The sequence below is a fragment of the Eretmochelys imbricata genome, chromosome 4 (assembly GCF_965152235.1).
Source record: "Eretmochelys imbricata isolate rEreImb1 chromosome 4, rEreImb1.hap1, whole genome shotgun sequence".
NCBI classification, from domain to species: Eukaryota; Metazoa; Chordata; order Testudines; family Cheloniidae; genus Eretmochelys; species Eretmochelys imbricata.
This window is the reverse complement of record NC_135575.1, coordinates 38621169-38640562: the sequence shown is the minus strand read 5'-3', so window position 1 is coordinate 38640562 and position 19394 is coordinate 38621169. Positions and strand designations below refer to the sequence as shown.

The 19394-nt window shown below is 38.9% G+C and overlaps 1 protein-coding gene across 1 annotated transcript in view; it reads right to left on the bottom strand.

Moving 5' to 3' along the window:
• The window catches only part of ANK2 (ankyrin 2), a 252289-nt gene that overhangs the window by 61845 nt on the left and 171050 nt on the right, over positions 1-19394 (bottom strand). The window contains exons 25-28 of the mRNA XM_077814767.1: positions 18865-19009; positions 13118-13220; positions 12330-12433; positions 6796-6831 (exon numbers count right to left, since the gene is read on the bottom strand). Of these exons, the coding sequence (XP_077670893.1) occupies positions 6796-6831; positions 12330-12433; positions 13118-13220; positions 18865-19009 (388 nt within the window). The remainder of the gene's footprint in view (positions 1-6795; positions 6832-12329; positions 12434-13117; positions 13221-18864; positions 19010-19394) is intronic.

The following is a 19394-nucleotide window of genomic DNA, read 5'->3' as shown; positions in this document are numbered from 1 at the left end:
TTGTTCCCTGTCTTTTAACCAGTTCTCAATATGAAAGGATCTTCCCTCTTATTCCATGACAACTTAATTTACGTAAGAGCCTTTGGTGAGGGACCTTATCAAAGGCTTTCTGGAAATCTAAGTATGCTATGTCCACTGGATCCTCCTTGTCCACATGTTTGTTGATCCCCTCAAAGAACTCTAATAGATTAGTAAGACATGGTCTCCCTTTACAGAAACCATGTTGACTTTTGCACAACAATTTATGTTCTTCTATGTGTCTGACAATTTTATTCTTTACTATTGTTTCAACAGAGTAATATCTTGCTGACTTCAGATCTGCCACAATCTTCTGTTTGACTTTTGTTGCCAGCAACTGTATGATCTCATTTTGAATTGTTTTTCCAAGGTAGTGGTGTGCTTACATTTCTTGGGTTGTGACTCTTCTTAGATGCTCCTGGAGTACAGCATCAAAATCAGCCATCAGCTCCACAATTTTAAGGAAGTTTCCATTGTTTGGCACATACAGCTGATCTGAAGTGCCACGCAGTGCTAGGTTTCGGGTAGCAAGTATTCTCACAATGGCAATAAGCCTTTTCAGAACGCTTTGCCAGTCAAGAGCAATCTTCTCTTGATGCTGATCATCTATGGTGGCCTTTAACCTTAGTCTCATCTCAAGCTCTTTCCATCTATGGAATGCTTTCTGATGATTTGCTGCCTTCTCATGGCATGCCAGGTTTCTAGCCAGATTTTTCCAGTCCTTTGTTCCTGTAGAACCCAATGTGGCTGGAGCATTAGACTGGAAGACTTTGCAACACAAACAGTATGCAGCATTCTGGGTTTTTGAGTACATAGGCCATGGCCTCTCCACTTTGTCACCATTGTGGTTTTCATGCCAGTAATGTGTTGGATGGAAACTTCTATTTTCATTGTTTTTGGGGAACATGAAGTTTTTCACTTGCTGTGGCCCATGCAGTACATGGAAGTCCCTCAGGCTACTGCTCAAGTGGGTCCACAGTCCACATACTTAAGGAATTAAACTCAGCAGCAGCTGTTTCTTGCCCCTCCACCACACTCTTCTCTGATCTACACTTTTCTTCAGGAATGTGCATGGTTACATCCATTTGAGATGGAGATATGGATGCTGCAGTAGCTGCCAGTCACCTGCACTCTTGACTAACTGGAAGATCAGGCATCTCCTCACCACTCACTTACTCACTGGGGCCGGAAGGCTCACCGTGAACATTTGTGTCTACGTAGCCCAGGACCTCCTTCCTGCTTAGATAGGAGATAGCTCATTCCCGCTTAGATAGAAAAGCTTCCTTTGCTTTCTTTCTTTTTCTGAACACCAGAGGGGCGTTTTCTTCTTTCACTCATGACTGCTGTTCTGTACTAGCTATAGTGGCTCTCAACACGCAATTGAAGGGGACAAATAAGCAGGCTGGTAGCAGGGCCTGAGTGAGGGAAGATATCAGCGTCGTAAGGGCCTAACTGGCTCCTACTACTTCAGTTGACTGCCTGTTCTCCTCAAGTGAGTTCAGGGAAGCAGCAGGAAACAGGAAGCTCCCTGAGAAGCTGGTGTTAATCAGTCCAGGCTCCTTGGGGTGCTAGAAAGGTACATAAAAGGCTCCTCCTCCTCTCTCTCCCTGCAGCTCCTGCTGCTTTTTGTTATTCCCTCTCACCTTTTCTCCTGCCTGCCTGTTATGTCTCTTGTGCCCTCCTTCCTCCAGCACAGCACTCCACCATCCCTGTGCATCTAGAGCAGAAAGAATACACATGCACCAGCAGCAGACACAATTTTCTGCACTCTGGGTCCTAGTGGCGCCCCCCTCTTTCCAGTCTGGCACCTGGCGGCTGCCTCAGTTCACCTCATGGTAAGGCCAGCCCTGTTCACTGAAGTCGATGAGAAACGTTTCACTTATTTCAATGGTGAAGGATCAGACCTAAAACGGTCCAAGAATACATGGTAAGTGGAATATATGCAAATCAGCAAGTGTGGATGATATTTCTATTGATTTCAATAGGGCCAGGATTTCACCCTACATGGCTTAAGAGTTTTAAAGTAATGAAACAATGAATTTATTAAATCACTGGTAAATAATTTTGAAAAAAAAAATCCTGGAGAATGAAGGAGGCAGCAGATGTATATCAAAAATCAAATGTCATACCAGTCTTCTAAAAATGGGAATAAAATAAGCAACCCTGACAATTACATCAAATAAGGCTAACCTCTATCCAGAGTATAATCATGGAAAAATATTAAGAGGAAGAAAACCCAGTAACCTTCTAGATTATAATAGTCATAAGCAATTATGGGTTTGGTAAAAACAAAGGCATGGGGGTTGAATAAAAACAAATCATGATGGAAAATTAATTGCTTTTCAAAATCTAATTACAAACTAGTGGGTGAAGCTGTAAAGTAACAGATTTTAATAATGTGTTCAATGTTCTGATTCAGAAACTTTTACATAAAAAGTCAAATGGTGTCATACTGACTAAACATTTTCTGAGGGACTGTGAACAAAAGTTAATAATCAACAGCAATGTACTGAGTTGGAGGAAGATGCTGCAGGGATGGTGCTTAATTTGATATTTTATTAGTGATCTAGAGGATGAGAAAACAGCATATTATTTACATTCATAGATGATTCTAGATTGGAAGGTGATTCAAACACCAGTGAAGACATAAGAATAAAATAAGGGTTAAGACTGTGAGCAGGAAATAACAAAATTAGATAAATGCAAGCTAATGATCAGTGTATCTATGGAAGAGTAATCTGAAACTGATATTGAGTAGGAAGAAAGAAACTGGAATACTGTACACCAAAGGAGAACTATGAGTAATAGAGAACAGCTAATTATGTATGACTTTGCTATTTGTTATCGCAGCAAAATAAAAAGCCTTTGCAAATTTAGACATATGCATGCATTATTTCACAGACTAGAGAGTTAATAGTACCTTTCTGTATGATTATGGTGAGATCATACCTAAAATATTATGCACAGTTCTGGACACTTAGTACTAGAGATGGGCTAGAGTCCTAAGTTTTGAAGTGGGCAGAGCTATCAAAATCTGGATCAAACTTAAGATCCACATTTAGTAATCTCTCTCTCTCTCTCTGCACAATGGTACCCCAATTCCAAGCTTACAGAACTTGAAAGGAGTTGGGTCAAAATTCATACCCAAACCTGAATTTCATGGCTGGGGTCCATGCCTATTCAGTACCATAGATATGTTGTAAAAGGGAAGTCAGAGAATATCTGGAGAGATTGATTTATGGGGAAAGGTCAAAAGAACTAAACTAATTTACAGAAACTGATGAATATGGGAGATATAATATCTATAGTCATTTTAAGGGTGTAAAAACAGTAAAGAAGAGGTATTAGGATGGTATTGGGGGGTATAGCCGGGGCAATGGGATGAAATTGAATGGTGTCAAGTTAATACAAATATAAGAGAAACTTCTAACCATGAAGACTCTTTCAGAAAGATCTCTCTCAAGTGAGTGATGGGAATGCCTTCTTCTGAGCCCTAGAGTACACAAAACACTGAAAGAAACATACCTGTATCAACACAGCAATGGGCTAGATGAATCTTTTCTAGTTTTACATCTCTATATATAGCTGAAGAAATCTGTCACACACCATGTTTTAAAGGTCCCTCCTGTAATAAATACATCTCATGGAACTGTATTTCTTAAGTGTGGGTAGATGTATTTGTTTTATTAGAATTATGTTCTATTTAAACTTTAATTGAGTCCTGATCCAAGATGGCAGCAATTCAGGAGTTAAAGCAATGAAGTCAAAATATACATGTGTCAAGAGTGACTGCACTAACAAGAAGGTAAACTTTCCTGGAGGAAGGGATGGACAACTTTTGAATATGTTTCATTTTCTGGCAAAGTTTTAAAGAAAAAAGCTGGAAATGAAGCTTAGCAAACGTAGGCTATGACCCTAATGTCTATATAGTCTTGCAGGACTGGATCAACCAGCACAGTTACTAAGCTGTGCTTCCTAGAGTTTAGGATTAATCATGCTTGCAAACAAATGTCAAGTGCTTGTTATGGCCCAAATCAGAGCGAAAAGGAAGTTTCAGGGCAAGATAGTGAAATTCTCCTTATTAGGGGGAGTTGTAGTAGATGAAAAGATGAAGAGAAGATGAAAAGCAATTAAAGGGACGAAAAGCAAATACTCTTCAGGAAATATGATATAAGTAGGGTATTCCATGGGAGGAGGCTAAGACATACTGTTCTGGCAAGAACAGTTACAGGTGAGACCAACCAATGTCCACTCTACTTAATGTATCAAATTCAGCCCATTGACATCAGTGAAGTTGCCCTCACTTATACAGGGGTTTAACTGCTAAATTTTGTCCACTATGTAGGTCCTAATTGACTGGAACTATATTTGGGAGGAGTTGATATGTGAGATGCATGAAAGCCATAAAGGTAATTTTATATACTTCATGGAGGTAGGTCATAGTATTGTGTAAATATAATATTCAAGCTTTATGGTCCAGATCATTAAAGCTGCCTCAATGAAGCTTCCATCTTTGTGCTTGCAACTCTGCACACACCATTTTCAAACACTATCACTCAGGCAAATGTGACAGAATTTACATACAAAACTCTTTGGGACTAATGGGATTTCTGTATGTAAATTCTGTCCCCTACCTATAAACCGTGCTTTAAAAAGGCACAAATAATGGTCTATGCAAACAAAATTATGCAAATACAAATGTAGGCCAAAATTTTATAATCAAATGTTAACGTGGTGTAAGGAAGAGATAGTAGTTACCAGTTACATAAGGCCTTTTATTCCAAAGGATCCTATAGCAATTCACAAATATATACATATTACCCCACTGAGGAAGAGCAGTCATTTTGGCTAAGCCCATGAGAGCAAGCCCATTACTCTTACAAGATGTCTGCAAAGCTTTCCACACAAAACAGACCAAACCTTTGTCAGCTTGTTGGTTTTTTTTATAGTCTCATTTGCAAGAATCATACAAAATGCATGGTGCTCAATGTATCTACCTTGCGAACATGAAGAGCTGAGATGCGGTTCCAAGGAATCTTTGTATCGCGCACCTTCTGCTGTGACACTAAGGGCTTGTCTACAGGAACATTTAGTTTGGAGCAAGCTCAGGGGTAAATCTACCCTGCACTAGCCTCCTGCACAAGAACTACCCACATGGACCCTACTGACATGCACTAACAATTTCAAAGCAGGGTAGGTCAAAACGCACTAAGGAACTGTTAGTGTCCATCAGCATGGTCTGCATGGCAGACTAGTGTGGGGTAAGATTCACAGCCTGGCTTGCTGCAAATTAAATGTTCACGTAAACAACCCCTAAGTTATTTCCTGGTCTGATTTTCTTGGTATGACAATAACATGTAAACGAACTATTTCTGTGCCCACTTAAAAATACAGCAGAGAAATAAACAACGAAATAAAGAATGGCTAGACCTTTATTTGGGGGAAGAGAAGACATTATTTTGGGGCTTTGCTAAGTGTCATTGTTTTGTAAACTGTTTGCTAAGAGTTAGTCTCTTCAGATAGCAATGAATACCAGATTGCTGGGGCTCAGCCGCACATCTCTGTCTGCAGAACCATTTGAACAGCCATGCAAACACAGCTCCCTGAAAAGTCTTTCTAAAACAGGCTGTGGTTAATGTTAAAACGAACATAAAAACTGAAAATGCAAAAGCAATACACCCTCATTATACAGTCAGTTCAGAAATGATTCTTCAATTGAGTTAGTAAGGCACATGCTTCTCATCATATAGCATGAAACAATAACAGTCATCACTGAACTATATCCACCATAGGTACACTTAAGAAATTTTCTAAGGCATCTTAACTAATATAAGAAACAGGGAAACAAGGAGATAGCAGCATTCAGAGTTAGTCAGAGCGTGAAAAAAGTAGAAACAAATAGTTTTATCAGGCTGCTTCAGCAATTCTCAAGTTTAAAACTGGACAAGAAAACTGATCCAAAGGTCACATTCAAAGATACTAAGAATCAAGGCCTTGATCCCCAATGCCTGCTGAAGTTAACGGGAGACTTTTCAATTTCTTCAGTGAGTGCTGAATCAGGTCAAAACTGAGCTATATATAGTTTGGGGGGAAAATACATTCTGGGAGGACAAAAAACATGGCTCTAGCTGCAAGGCATCTGGAAACAATTGGAATTTGCATACAGTAATGTACCCTTCACTGATGATAATACTTTTATTATGCTAAACAAAGAGCAGGACTGTTGGTGTGCATCCTTTAAAAATGATTTTGTGATTCATTACTTTCCTAATAATTTTATTCATCTGAGAATTTAGAAGTATCTTTCAACTGCCATTACAGTGATGTTTTAAAAAAATGAAGGGAATATATTTCCAATGAATATATCAGACCTCAGTTTATTAATAGATTACAATCTCCTTCAGGTAGAGATTGCATCATTTGCTATTCTCTGTGCAGCACCAAACACATCAGTGGCTCAGCAAAATTTAATCAGTCACCTAGTGCAGCACTTGGCACCAACATGAAGGATTCAATTTAAATCAATAAAATCAAACAGAATTAAGAATATACGACCAATTTTACCCTTTTTGTATCAAGCATTTTTCTTATGAAGGGGAGTAACGCCGTTGGGAGAAAAGGGACACATTGTAGGTGGGGAAAATAGGGCTCTGTTTAACTGCCATTCCGAGGGTGAGTGGACAAACATACTAAAGCATCCTGAAGTGAGGTAAATAAGGAGAAGGATGAAAAAGGTGGGGGGGAGCCACATATTAACAGAATTATGCAGACATTCACCTGCTGTTGTCATGATCAAGACATGGAGAGGAGCGGCTGCAACAGAATAGATCATTTAGCATAAAAAAAAGAATGGATTAAGTGAAATATAAGAAGAAAACAGAAGAGGTTTTTGACTTAAATATATAACTTTGTATATATATCTATATATAGTATATATGAGGAGAGGATAAAGTAAGTTTGGGATATAAGCATAAACAAACACCACGGGTTACTACAACAGCAAAATTAGAATGATTTAGGATGTCATCAGATCCTCTGTACATGTGTGCCTTAATCCCAGTTTTGAATTGGAGTGTTCAGGTTGGCACTCACGTGCCTAAATTGGGCATTTGGAGTCCTGAATACCTATCTGAAACCCAGATAAGGGACTGTGCTCCCTAGTTCAGGTGTTCAAATTTGAAAATTGGGCCCACAGCATAACATGAGTAACTCTGTATCTACATGTCTCAAATATAATTTCATCAAGAGATTCTGGTGACATCAATTCCATAGGAGCTAAGATTCCATCGCAACCCTCTCTTCTCAAGTCTCCTATCATGAACCTTCCGTCCTCCAGCTTACCCCAACTTAGCATGTTTCTGGTCCTCCTTTCATTCCCCCTCCAGAGTGATACATTTTAAACTTATTCTTCTAACCATTTATGTTCCCGATAATACATTATATGGTCAATTATGTACTTTTCTGACATCACTTTCTTATTATGGATGTCTCCAGTGTCATTTACTTCTTTTGACATCAGCAAAACTTTGCCTATAATGAAACACACCTGAGTTTTGTTTTAAATAACCTGTTAAAGGCATCAGTGTATTCTGATATCATTTAATTTTGTACATTTGAAAAAGACTCTCAGCTGCTACCTGCCATGTCCCGTTTTCACAACTATTTCCAGGAAGTGAATGTCACTCTAGGGAAACAATTTAAGGGATTCAAAATACAACACTTTAAATTTATTTAGTTTACCTTGTTAGCAATGATCCAATCTCCTTTTTTGCAGACAGGCAGCTAAGAATGATAACGCTAATTATTTGTCAATTTCAGCTGGTGATTCTCTATTGTTTTTTAGTCCCACTGATGGAAGTAATGTTTCCAGGAGGGTAAACTCACCAACACAACCCCACACATGCATTTGGATTGTCTATTAAACAATCAGACTTCTATTTCCAGAATATCTATTTAATAAATGTATGTGTATATGTAATAATAAAAATAATACATTGCACTTACTTATGCAGTGCATTTCATCTGAGGATCTGCTTTTTTATATATAAAATGTAAGCATTATCATCTCAATTTTACAGAGAGGAAACTGAAGCACAAAGGGGTTATGGGCTTGTCTACACAGTGATTCAATGTGTGGCAAGTCTGGGTGTGAATCTACTGTGCACTAGCTTGCCATGAACTAACTGGCCATGTAGAGCTTGCTACCATGTCCTAAAAGTTCTATAATGTGCTTTACCGTACTACTATTTGAAATGGGAGTAGACCAAAGTGCACTAGGGAATTTTTAGTGCACTGTAACAGGGTCCACATGGTCAGTTTGTGCACCGTAGATTCGCACCCTGGCTTGCAGTGCACTAAATTGCTGGGTAGAAAAACCCTAAGTGGAAATTTGCCATAGATCACAAGGGCAAGTTAATAACAAAGTAGGTAATAGAATCCAGATTTCTTGGCTCTAACCACATGCTCTAACCACTTGATCACATTGCCTCTCTGTTTGTTTGTAATATAAATTTAACTAAATTTAACAGACAACTGTTAAATACACATTTGTCTTGAAGATTTTTGGTAATCACTTAATTCAGAAGAGTAAAGCTGGAGTTGCTTGCATGTCACCAAAACCCAACAAAACAAGTACAATGTAACAATTTTGTATATGTACCATGCCTTAAAACTGTACCAGTTGCATTCAATGCTACAAACCACATTGATAGATGAAAAAGATACAAAAATGTGCTATTGACAAGCAATATCTAAAAATTGCAAATGGAAAGAGATCTTCAAATTCAGTGTTTCACTTTCCAACCTAATGAAAACATTATGCCCCTTTCACAATGAGATTACAAACTCACTGTAAACTGTGTGACTAAAACTCTTTAAAGAGACCTGCATAAACCTGTCCAAAACCTTTATCTCTCCTAACACAGAGACAGGAAGTTAAAAAAAATAAAGACTATATTTTCTGGCATTTCCAGAAAAGCGATAGGTCTTTGCCTTCTCATCGGTTACAGCATCCAAGAGTCTCTAACATATTGAAACAATCTTAACTTTGCTGAGCATGTCATCTCATGCATGTCTCCTAATGAGAAGGACACTCTGATTGTCTCCAATGGAGGTTAGATGTCCTTCTGCTGGAAAATTATAATGTGGCAATATTTTTCCCTTTTAAGCCGGTTTATTAAGATATAAAGAGAATACTAACTCTGCAAAATAATTGGGAAATGTTCTACACTAAATTATTGCACACTATTGGGGTGTCAGCTCCCAGAGGAGGAGGAAGTTTTCTTGTTTCCAAGATGGCTATCAGAATCTCTGACCTTTTTTTTGTTGTTCTTCACTCATATGATTGATGAGCCTATAAAAGGACAGAGTTGGGTAAATGTACCCCAAATGTATGGTTAAAATACATACACACACCCTCCACAGCCTAAGTTGTGAGATACATTATCAGGGTCAGGAGGGAAAAAACCTTTTGCTATTTAAGGAATGCCCCACACCCCCTTTTCCTCTCCTTGCTGTGAGCACTCAGCCTCTCATCTTGAGAAGGGGGGCTTCTTGGCTGACTGGCTAGACAGAAGGGCCCAATATAAACCTATTGTCTCGTTATGCACCCAAAGTAGGGCTTATAAGCCCTTCCTCTTGCTAAAGAGTACCATTCTGCACCCTCAGGACAGCTCTCCCTCCTTTGGGTTGTGGATTTTGAGGCTTGTGTGGGCAGCATACCAGTCATCTTTTTGGTGTTCAGAAGGAATCTTTCCCTCACTTCCATATTGGCCTGGGCAATGTGATGGGCTTTTTGCCTTCCCCACTGCAGCCCAGGGATCTGGTGGGTAGGGTAAGTTTTAAAATTCACATTGTCACAATTTGATGGATAGCCAGTACAGGTGCTTGTTAATAGGAGTTCGGTTTTCACGATTACAAGCAGAATAGGAGAATGTGGGAATGAGATTGGGGCTCCTAATGTCCCGGACAGCAAGGACAGAACAACTCTTCACACCCCCTTAATCCTCATATGAAAGGAGGGTGGAATCCCATCACCTGAGTCTACGTTCACTGTGTGTGTGTGTGTGTGTCGGGGTGGGGAGGGGAGTAGAGGGCTGACCGCAGTCCTCCCTCACATACAAAGCAGGAAGAACCTGCACTGGACAAGTTATTGCCAGATAATTCCCAGTGTGTTATTTAATAAAGTTATAGCCTAATTAAATCACACTCCTGGTGTCTTCTCTTTCTTCTGTGGTGTCTTGGGACAAAGCCCCATGCTTTAAACAACCTAAAATCAATGCTTCCATAACACTTGTTTTCCAATTGCAAACAAAAAGGTTTTTTTTGAGTGATTTAAACATTTCCCTGTAGTGTTCGCAAGCCATATATTGCAGCAATCAGCCAGTGTATGATAGCCTAATAATGACTTCAGGTAGTGGGAAAATCATGTAAATGCCAAATTTGTTTTCATTGTTCCAACTAAGTGAAATGCAATAATTAAACAAACAGCATTAAGAGAGAAAAGCAGAGTTTTAAATTTGCTTCAGTTTTAAAATAAGATGTTAATCCTAGAACTCAGTTAAGCACATATGGTTCTTAAACACTATGATTTAATCCAATGTGTCCCTTTAACATACAAAAGATAAGTCAGTGGAAGGTAAGAATATACTTTCATGGGACATTTTTCAAGGGTTGGATTTTGGTTCTTGAAGGCTCCTTTAGTATTATATTTTATTGGTATATTAACAGTATAAATCAAAAACAGAATAGTAATACCAAATATTACCTCTGTCTTTTGTTAAATACAATTATTTTCCCCACGGCTTTACAGAGGCAGTTGCTTCTATTACATTTAATTGCCTGACCCTGGAACTCAGACTTGGTCATACAAAAGATCTAAGGAATCACTGATTAATCTTTGAACAAAAGTGTGAAATGATCAAGCCCCAGAGAATGTGAAAACACTGTAAAAAAGATAAGATAAAAGATAAAAAGTAAATAACTTATCACCTGCAATCACTGGACAGTCCAATTGTAGTGTAGCGAAAAGTAATATACATTATCTGGAAAAAAGACCTTTACTTATCTGGCACCAATTGCTAGAATTATCTACCAAAATAATTTTCAAATCTAAATCTTGACACACTCTCTTTCTAGATATAAGTGTTCAGAGTTACTCATTTTTGATTCCAAAATGCAAATAAGCAAACAAGCCCCCAATTTTTTGCCCACACAGGATAACATTTATAAACCCTGATTTGGTCAGGTCTGGTTTATTTAGTTTCTGTCTTGTTCATGTTTCACCAAACTGGTGCCAATAAAAATGCTAACAAAAAATACTCAGTTGTGGGGATAGCTGAAGGCAACTGGTCAGGAACGTATAAACCAAAACGTTCATAAGGCTGCTTGAATATTACTTGGAGGACATTAATTGATTAGCAATAAACATAACTTGCTGTGCTGGATTTTTGCATCACACAAACAACCACTATTCACTTTATTTATTAGAAAGATAATCTTCATTAGAAGAGACAGTCTCTCAAGATTCTGGTTGTAGCACTGGTAATTTCTAGAATTTTTTCACAGCTTTCATTACATATTGCTGTTCTGGGGCATAGTTTACTATATTTGTAAAAAGCACTTGCACAGTTCACTCAGCCTCCCTTCTCTCACTTTGCAATTTCATTCTGTCAAGGCCTGACACAGTGAAGTGCTGAGGGCTCAAAGTTGCTCAAACTCTCACTGATGTCAAATGACCTCACAAGAGGTGCTCATCATGTGGCAGGATCAGGCCCTTGCTCTCCATTATTAGTGAAAACAAAAAAGGCATGATATGTTTTTCTCTCCAAAAACCCCAAGCATTTTTTGGGGTGAGGGTGGGGATGGGGTATTAATAGTTTGTCAAAAGCTAGGAATGGGCGACAGGGGATGATCACTTGATGATTACCTGCTCTGTTCATTCCCTCTGAAGCATCTGGCATTGGCCACTGTCAGAAGACAGGATACTGGGCTAGATGGACCTTTGGTCTGACCATGTATGGCCGTTCTTATGTAGTAATCGGTCAAAATCCCTCATGTAAAGCCTGATTCAATGCTTGCTGAAGTCAATGGAAAGATTCTCAGTGACTTCAGTGGTCAGTGGATCGGGCCCATATTCATATTCTTCTGACTGGCTGAATTTGAATGGTTATAACAATTTTTTTAAATACTAGACTGTAATGAAGTATTATTCAACTCCAAGTTAAGCATTAGCTCAAGCAGCTGGGACCTCAGTTATTCTCTCTCTGTTTTTCTGACCCTCATAGTACATATCAATGGATTAGGTTACTCACCCTGAATGAATAGGGCTTGAAGAAAGCGCCACATTGTCCAAATTTTCAGTGCCCCAGCTTAAGCGATACGAATTCCTTTCAGCTTCCTTGGCCAGAGTTGATACCTGGGAATGTGAAAGAACTCTTATTTAATTTGTATTTTCATATTTAAAAGCAATGAGCCAAACGAACCATAAGTAAGAGTTATTTTTGTATAGCAGGGCTGCAAATGATTAACACTTTAAAAAAGGCAACAAATAAAAATGAGCAATAATGACATCAAAGTATTACAAGCATCTTATTGTAACATCTTGTGCTTTTTCTAAACAACCACAAATATTACTGGCCCCAGTGAACAGGAATACTGGGAGAGACCAGATTTACCCCTCTTTCAATGACTTGATTGTCTCTTCAAAAATCTTTCCTCTGAATAGTGGACCAGATCCTCAGCTGGTGTAAATCAGCAAAGCTCCTTCGATTTCATTTACAGCAATTCAACATTTGACCCCATGCCTATTAACATTGCTAAAAAATCAGATACAATGGAAAGCCCTATAAAGATGTACTGTAGATGCATTCACACATTTCTGGTTCATACAGAATATACTTTAGTATTATACAATAAGCTAGTTCATTTAATAGTAGTTTGAAATTAGACAAGTTTATGGTACAATTAATACTGCAGCACACATTACGTCGTACAGTTAACAGAATCCACACAGGGATTCTTTTTCATATTTCCAAAATTGAATGTTTAAAATAAATTCATATTGTGCAACTGATCAGTAAGATAAAGAGAAAGGTCTTACCTGGTGGCTGGGTATTATGACTGTATCATCAATCATGGCACTGTCCCTCAGGTAGGAGGCATGGCTCAACGTGTGGGACCTGTCTGAACTGAAGGACCGCAGGCTGGTAGGTTGGCAGGATGCCATGGCAATATATCAGCAGTAGAGAAGGTATTGTGAAAATGGGATGATGGACCAAGCGGAAGAGTGAAAAAAGCGTGCTATTAGCAAATATAATGCAACTTCCAGGGGGAGTATAAAATAGAGTCTTGTGGGTCTCTGATTGAGCACTGAACCAAAGTCTTTTGACTGACTCCTCTCATTTAATTAAAAGGAGAACGCAAGAGACTAAACTATATCACAATCTACTTTATTTTCTATCCACCAATGCTTTAAATTAGCTATGTGACTTAATTGCTTCCTTTATACTAAACAGTTACTCCTGCTGAGGCTCTTTGAACAAGTTCTCTCTCCTGCTCCATAATACAAGTGAACTGTCTAGGAAAAAATAGATGCAAATATCTGACAAGAAGCAAAATGAGTCCCTCTGAAGTTTCATTCTGATCCATTCTCTCTGACTCAAATTATAAATGAGTAAGGTTCAGTTTTGTCCCCTGGAAGGTACACAGCAAGGTGAACTGTGGCCAGCCACATGCTTCCTGTGTAAAACAAAGTGCCTCCTGCATGCCTGCAGCATCTCTAAAACAACAATTCAAAATGTGAGCACAGGTTCCTTTGTACGTACACACAGCAATACAGAAAACTGGTTGCTGTAGCAATGAGAGATGCAAGGCAATAATAAGCTGCTTCCAAGCGCCCAGCTCAGAACTTAATTGCAATATCTGCTAGCTCAAAACAAAATCCAAAAAAGCAAAACAAAACAAAGATACCCTAGCACACAAAGACATATCGAGCTAATATGGAGTTTCTGCCTCACAGTACTATAAATTTTGCCCTTTACATATTAAAAACAACAGTAAATACAGGATTTTTTGGGGGGATTTTTTTTTTTTGCAAAAAATCAACAGCTCAAACCCCTTCGGATTTTACAGGTATCACTGTACATTCATGTAGGTGTACTTCTTGTTATTATTCTATGTAGCTAAGGACACATTACATGTAAGTTTAGGAACTAGCTATGTTCTCATGGATTGCACTTGCGTGGGTACTGTCCATGATAAAGTGAGCTGTAGCTCACGAAAGCTCATGCTCAAATAAATTGGTTAGTCTCTAAGGTGCCACAAGTACTCCTTTTCTTTTTGCGAATACAGACTAACACGGCTGTTACTCTGAAACATGATAATGTAGAAACATTAGAACATTGGAACTGCCGAACTGGATTAGACCAGTGGGCCACTTAGCCCAATAAACTTTCTGACAATGGTTAGTACCAGATGCTTCAGAGGAAGACGGAAGAAACCCCATAACAGATAGTTTTGAAATAACATGCCCGTACGGGAAGCTTCCTTCTACTCCTGGTTGGTTAGTGGTTAATTTACATCTGTCTCTATTAATCAGAGCTCTACTCTAATTAATTGTGGATGTACCATAAGAATTCAATATATTTGTAGGTTTAAAATGGGATAATTTATTTTCAAGTATTTTAAATATTAAGTGTGCATTATATACATCAGTTTGAAGTAAGTACTATTAAATGTAAACGTATTGGAAGTCAGACAAAAATAGTGCAGCAACAGCTCCTGTTCAATGACACTGTATATAATTACATTCATCCAGTTGGTTCTTGCAGTATCTGTATTTTACAAATAAATGGCCTGGCGCATTTACATTAGAGATACATAAAATTAAAAGAGCTACCAATGCCTTTCCTTTGCATGCCTGCCATATTGAATGGATTGTACAAAATTGATCATAACAAAGATGATGAAAATATTACATGAATATCAGCCTTGGAAAACTGCCATGAAAATTAGTGCAGAATACCTTCTCACCCACTCTGACCAGGATAATGATGGTGAAAAAACGAATGATATTTCATTTGCACGTCATCAAATATTACTCATCCCGATGAGTGGGCAAACAGAATTGAGCAAGGGTGATATATGGCATTTTGTGGATATTATATGTTCCCTGGATGAAATTCTGACTCCACCAAAGGCAGTGGCAATGGCAAAACATCCATTGACTCCAATGGGGTTAGGATTTCATGCATTTTAGTCCATGTATAACTTGTTTGAAATAAAATGTACTGTATAAAGCCTTGGTTGTAGATCACTTTGAATAGACAAAGTATGTTACTTTGGCAGATATTTTGTAGTGCTACACCTTGTTTTCCATAATAACATTACTTCAGTAAATATTCATTCTTATATCAGAAATTAAACATCAGTAGCAGACCCCATTTTTTACCACTATCCTTTACTTGCTTTAATGCTTGAAACATTCACAGCTGATTTACAGTGCCATCCAGATCATAGGTCCTGCTGTTCAGCTAACGTGAGGTTTCACCAGACCACTACTGAGTGAAAAGAAACATGTACTAGGCTCTACTGCTAGTCTCTAAGGTTATGTCTACACTGTGGCTTGGATCTAGCCTCCCAGCCTGGGTAGATCGACTTCCGCTAGTGGGGCTCGAAGTAGCATACAAAAATAACAACATAGATGTTGCCGCTCAGCTGGCAGCTTGAGCTCTCAAGCCCTGCCAAACCCCTGAGTCTGAGCTTGGCTGACTAGCCCGAGTCTCCACTGGAGCTGCAATGTCCACACTTTTATTTTTAGAGCATTTGCCCAAGCCCCACTAGTGTGAGTCTGTCTACCTGGGTTGGGAGGCTCCTAGCTGCAGCAGAGACATATCCTGCAGTGATTTGGTCCTCTTTCTCCTGTGGTTAGGAGACATTACTATTACAAGCGCTACAATTTGCCCACAACATGCCCAGTGAATGGTACATGTTCATAAATACATGCCCAGTACATTCAAGGTATGGACATTATTAAGAGACATGATAGTTACAAAAATGTGACTGAGGTCTGTGATGAATTAGGAGTATAACATTTCCATTAAAATTTTGTTTAAGACAAATACTGAAATGGCATTCCTCATTTTCTCTGGATTATATCAGTTGCATACATAAGGAACAACCTGATTGCTAAAGCATCTGGTGCTGAGGTACACTAAGTGGTGTAAACCTAGAACCAAGGGTGCTTATGGGAACCAAGACCTCATTATTAATGGGAAGCGGTGTTGAACAGAACTGATTAAGAGACACGTACACTAATTATTATTTTTGGTAGGCTTTTAGGAACATTGTCACATAAAGTTACACTAAGTAAGAGGCAAGATACTCTAGGAAATCTACTAAAACATAGATTCTCTGCATGGGTTGTTCAGATAATGTTGCCAAATTCACAATTGCAGGATGCACTGGATCACTGGGACTCCATTCACCCCGCTAGTGACCAATTGAGAGGATAAATGTAGCACTTACCACTGGTGACACCTGGTGTGGGAAATACAAAATGTTTTCTGTTGCCTGAGCACTCTGTGAAAATTACTGGAGCCCCCTGCAACTTTATATAAACCAGTCTTGGAAACATTCCCTAATAGATCCCCACTTATGGATAGAAATCTTTCCCATCTGACATGGCAGATACGTTTGAGTTAAGTTGAGGAGTGGAGGTCATACACCAAATCTCAAACCTGAGCCTTTCCTGAACCTAGGTTAGCTGACAGATCATTATATGCTACTATATACCAGGTCATCTCTCTTGTCTGAGAATATACCTAACTCCAATAGCAATGCCATTCATTTGGCCCTGTGAAAAACAACAACTCCAGTACCTATGTCATCAGCAGGCCTGCAAAATGGATGGATAGTGATCGGTGTTGCACGAGTGTACTGGGGATGACACTGTTTACAGGCTGTGTAATACCTACCTGGGCATAGTGCTAATGAAAGCATATTAAAAAGAATGATGGGGAGAGAGAAATAATAAACAGGGAATAAGGTTACAAAAGAAAAATATAAGCTTTTTAAATATAATTTTAAATGCATAATAATACATGAAAATGGGCAGCTTAAATGATTTGCTGTGCTGCATTTGTTAGAGCAGAAAAAAAATGAAATCTCTATTGCATTGCATCGTCTCTGATTCAGGTACTGCAGCAAAGCAACTTTATTTGGGCAGTGTTAGTGGTAATTCCCATGAATATGACCTTACTGTATTCGTGAAAGAGCAGCATAAAGATGGACATGGGAAAATGCACATTTTTGTTTGATTCTTCTTCCTGGATGTCCTTTTGCTGCATTTCAGTTTAAACAGATCTGCTACAGGACCAGGAAATAATTTTCATATTGCAAACAGTGGGCCAGATTTTTGTCTCAACTATGCTAGTGTAAATCCCCTGAGATCTATGCATGTACTCAAGATTAACACTGACATAAATGAGAACTGAATCTAGCCCAGCATCAATCTATGTGAGCCTTCTTATACAACTCATTGAAAATCAAAAAGAAAAAAAATCATCACCACCAGCAGATTATTATTAACGCTTTTTGATTTTTTTAACCACTGTGTTGTAGGATTCATTGGATTTACTGGAGCAGCAAAGGTTCCAAGTTTGGAAGGCCTAAATGCTTAGGGGTTTAGATATCTTATGACACAATCTGAGCCATTTCCTGGCTTCTTTTGTTCCAAGAGTGATCGTAAGACCATTTAAGTCAACTGAAACAACTCTACTGATTTCACTGGGCTTTGGATCAGATCCTGTTTGGTGCTGGAATAACATACTACATTGGACAGTGGCATGGGTTGCAATTTGTGTGGCCAAAATCTTGACGCAGACAGTATTGAAGGAAATACCACCTCTGAACGCACTAGATTTGGAAATGACATGAACAATTTATACTAAACACTGTAATTTTCAAACCTAAATGCCTAATCTCGGACACCCATTTCCCTCTTTGGGCACTTAACTCTGAATTAGAAATGTGGATGTCTGTCTGTCAGTTTGGGGACCTGATTATGCACTGACGCTCACTAGTTAAATACCGAAGTTTGAAAACTGGGCCCTGTATTGTAATGTAGACTACACTGACTTGATGTGAATTACAATAAACCCTTTCAAAGTGTAAAGGGCTATTGCTCTTTTTGATTTTGGTTTTACAATATAATGTTACACTTCCCTAAGCACTAGCACACCCCAGGTACAACACCCATCTGTGCAAGATAGCCCCAGTGAGGTTTCTCCTTCTGTGCTGTGGCTGGTAACACAGGCTAGAGCATCCTACTGAAGCACTAAAATATCTCAGCCAACTATCCCCTAACGCTGAGCCATCTGTTCTGTGCCAACTGGAGGTTAGGATAACTCTGTGACGCTGCCACATAGCCAATATCACTCCTCCTTTCCGTGGGTAAAACAAGGAAGGATGGTACATTGCTTTTATTCTCAAACCATGCCTTTGGTTAACATCCTACCATGAATCATGGACAGACTTTTCCTTAAGCCCTCTGGGCTGTTAGGACCATGTACAGTATTAGCGTACAAGAAAATTAGGTCACTGCCAGTTGTAAACTTTTTTCCCCAGTACCAAATATATTTGGTTCCTGGTAGTTTTCTTCTCATGACTTCCTTTTGACTACTTCTTTCTTCTAAGAAGTAACAATAATTATAGAAATGAGAGAGAATAGGCGTATCACATAGCTATTTTGAATTAAAGACATTGAGAAGGTCTGTGCAGAGAGCTTAACTATTCAACAAAATTATGCTCTAACTCATCATACAAGCATATAATCTTCAGGTAAAATACCTGTCAGATCGGCCTCCCTCCAAGCTGTACCTCAGATAGTTCATACCATCTAGGAACTGGCTGCTGGGCAAAGAGTCATCACCTAGTTCTTTCAAGTCCTCTGGCCTAAGGTATTCTCCTCCATCTCCAGTCATTGTGTCATCACCTTGAAACAAAACACAAACACAATCCACACAGATCAGTAAACTCACAAGTCCCACATTATTTACAGATTGGGGTAGCATGTCAGCAGGATGGCACAAATAACTGGAAGGTAATTCCCACACACACCACACTGCAAATTACGAGCAATTAATATACACTGACAAAACCGGCACATCAAGCAGGACAAAGCCCACATCAAAATCAAGATGAGTAAGCAATCAGTTTTTGTCCTCCATCTTTTGCCATTTGACAGATTTTCTGAAGGACTAATTTCTGTATCATTCTGTAGATTATCTTTTAGTTTGGTTCCTGTAACGCTGATGCCAGCCAGCTACCAAGGTGGTAGGTGTCAGCTACAAACTGACACGCTCACAGCTGGAAGCCAG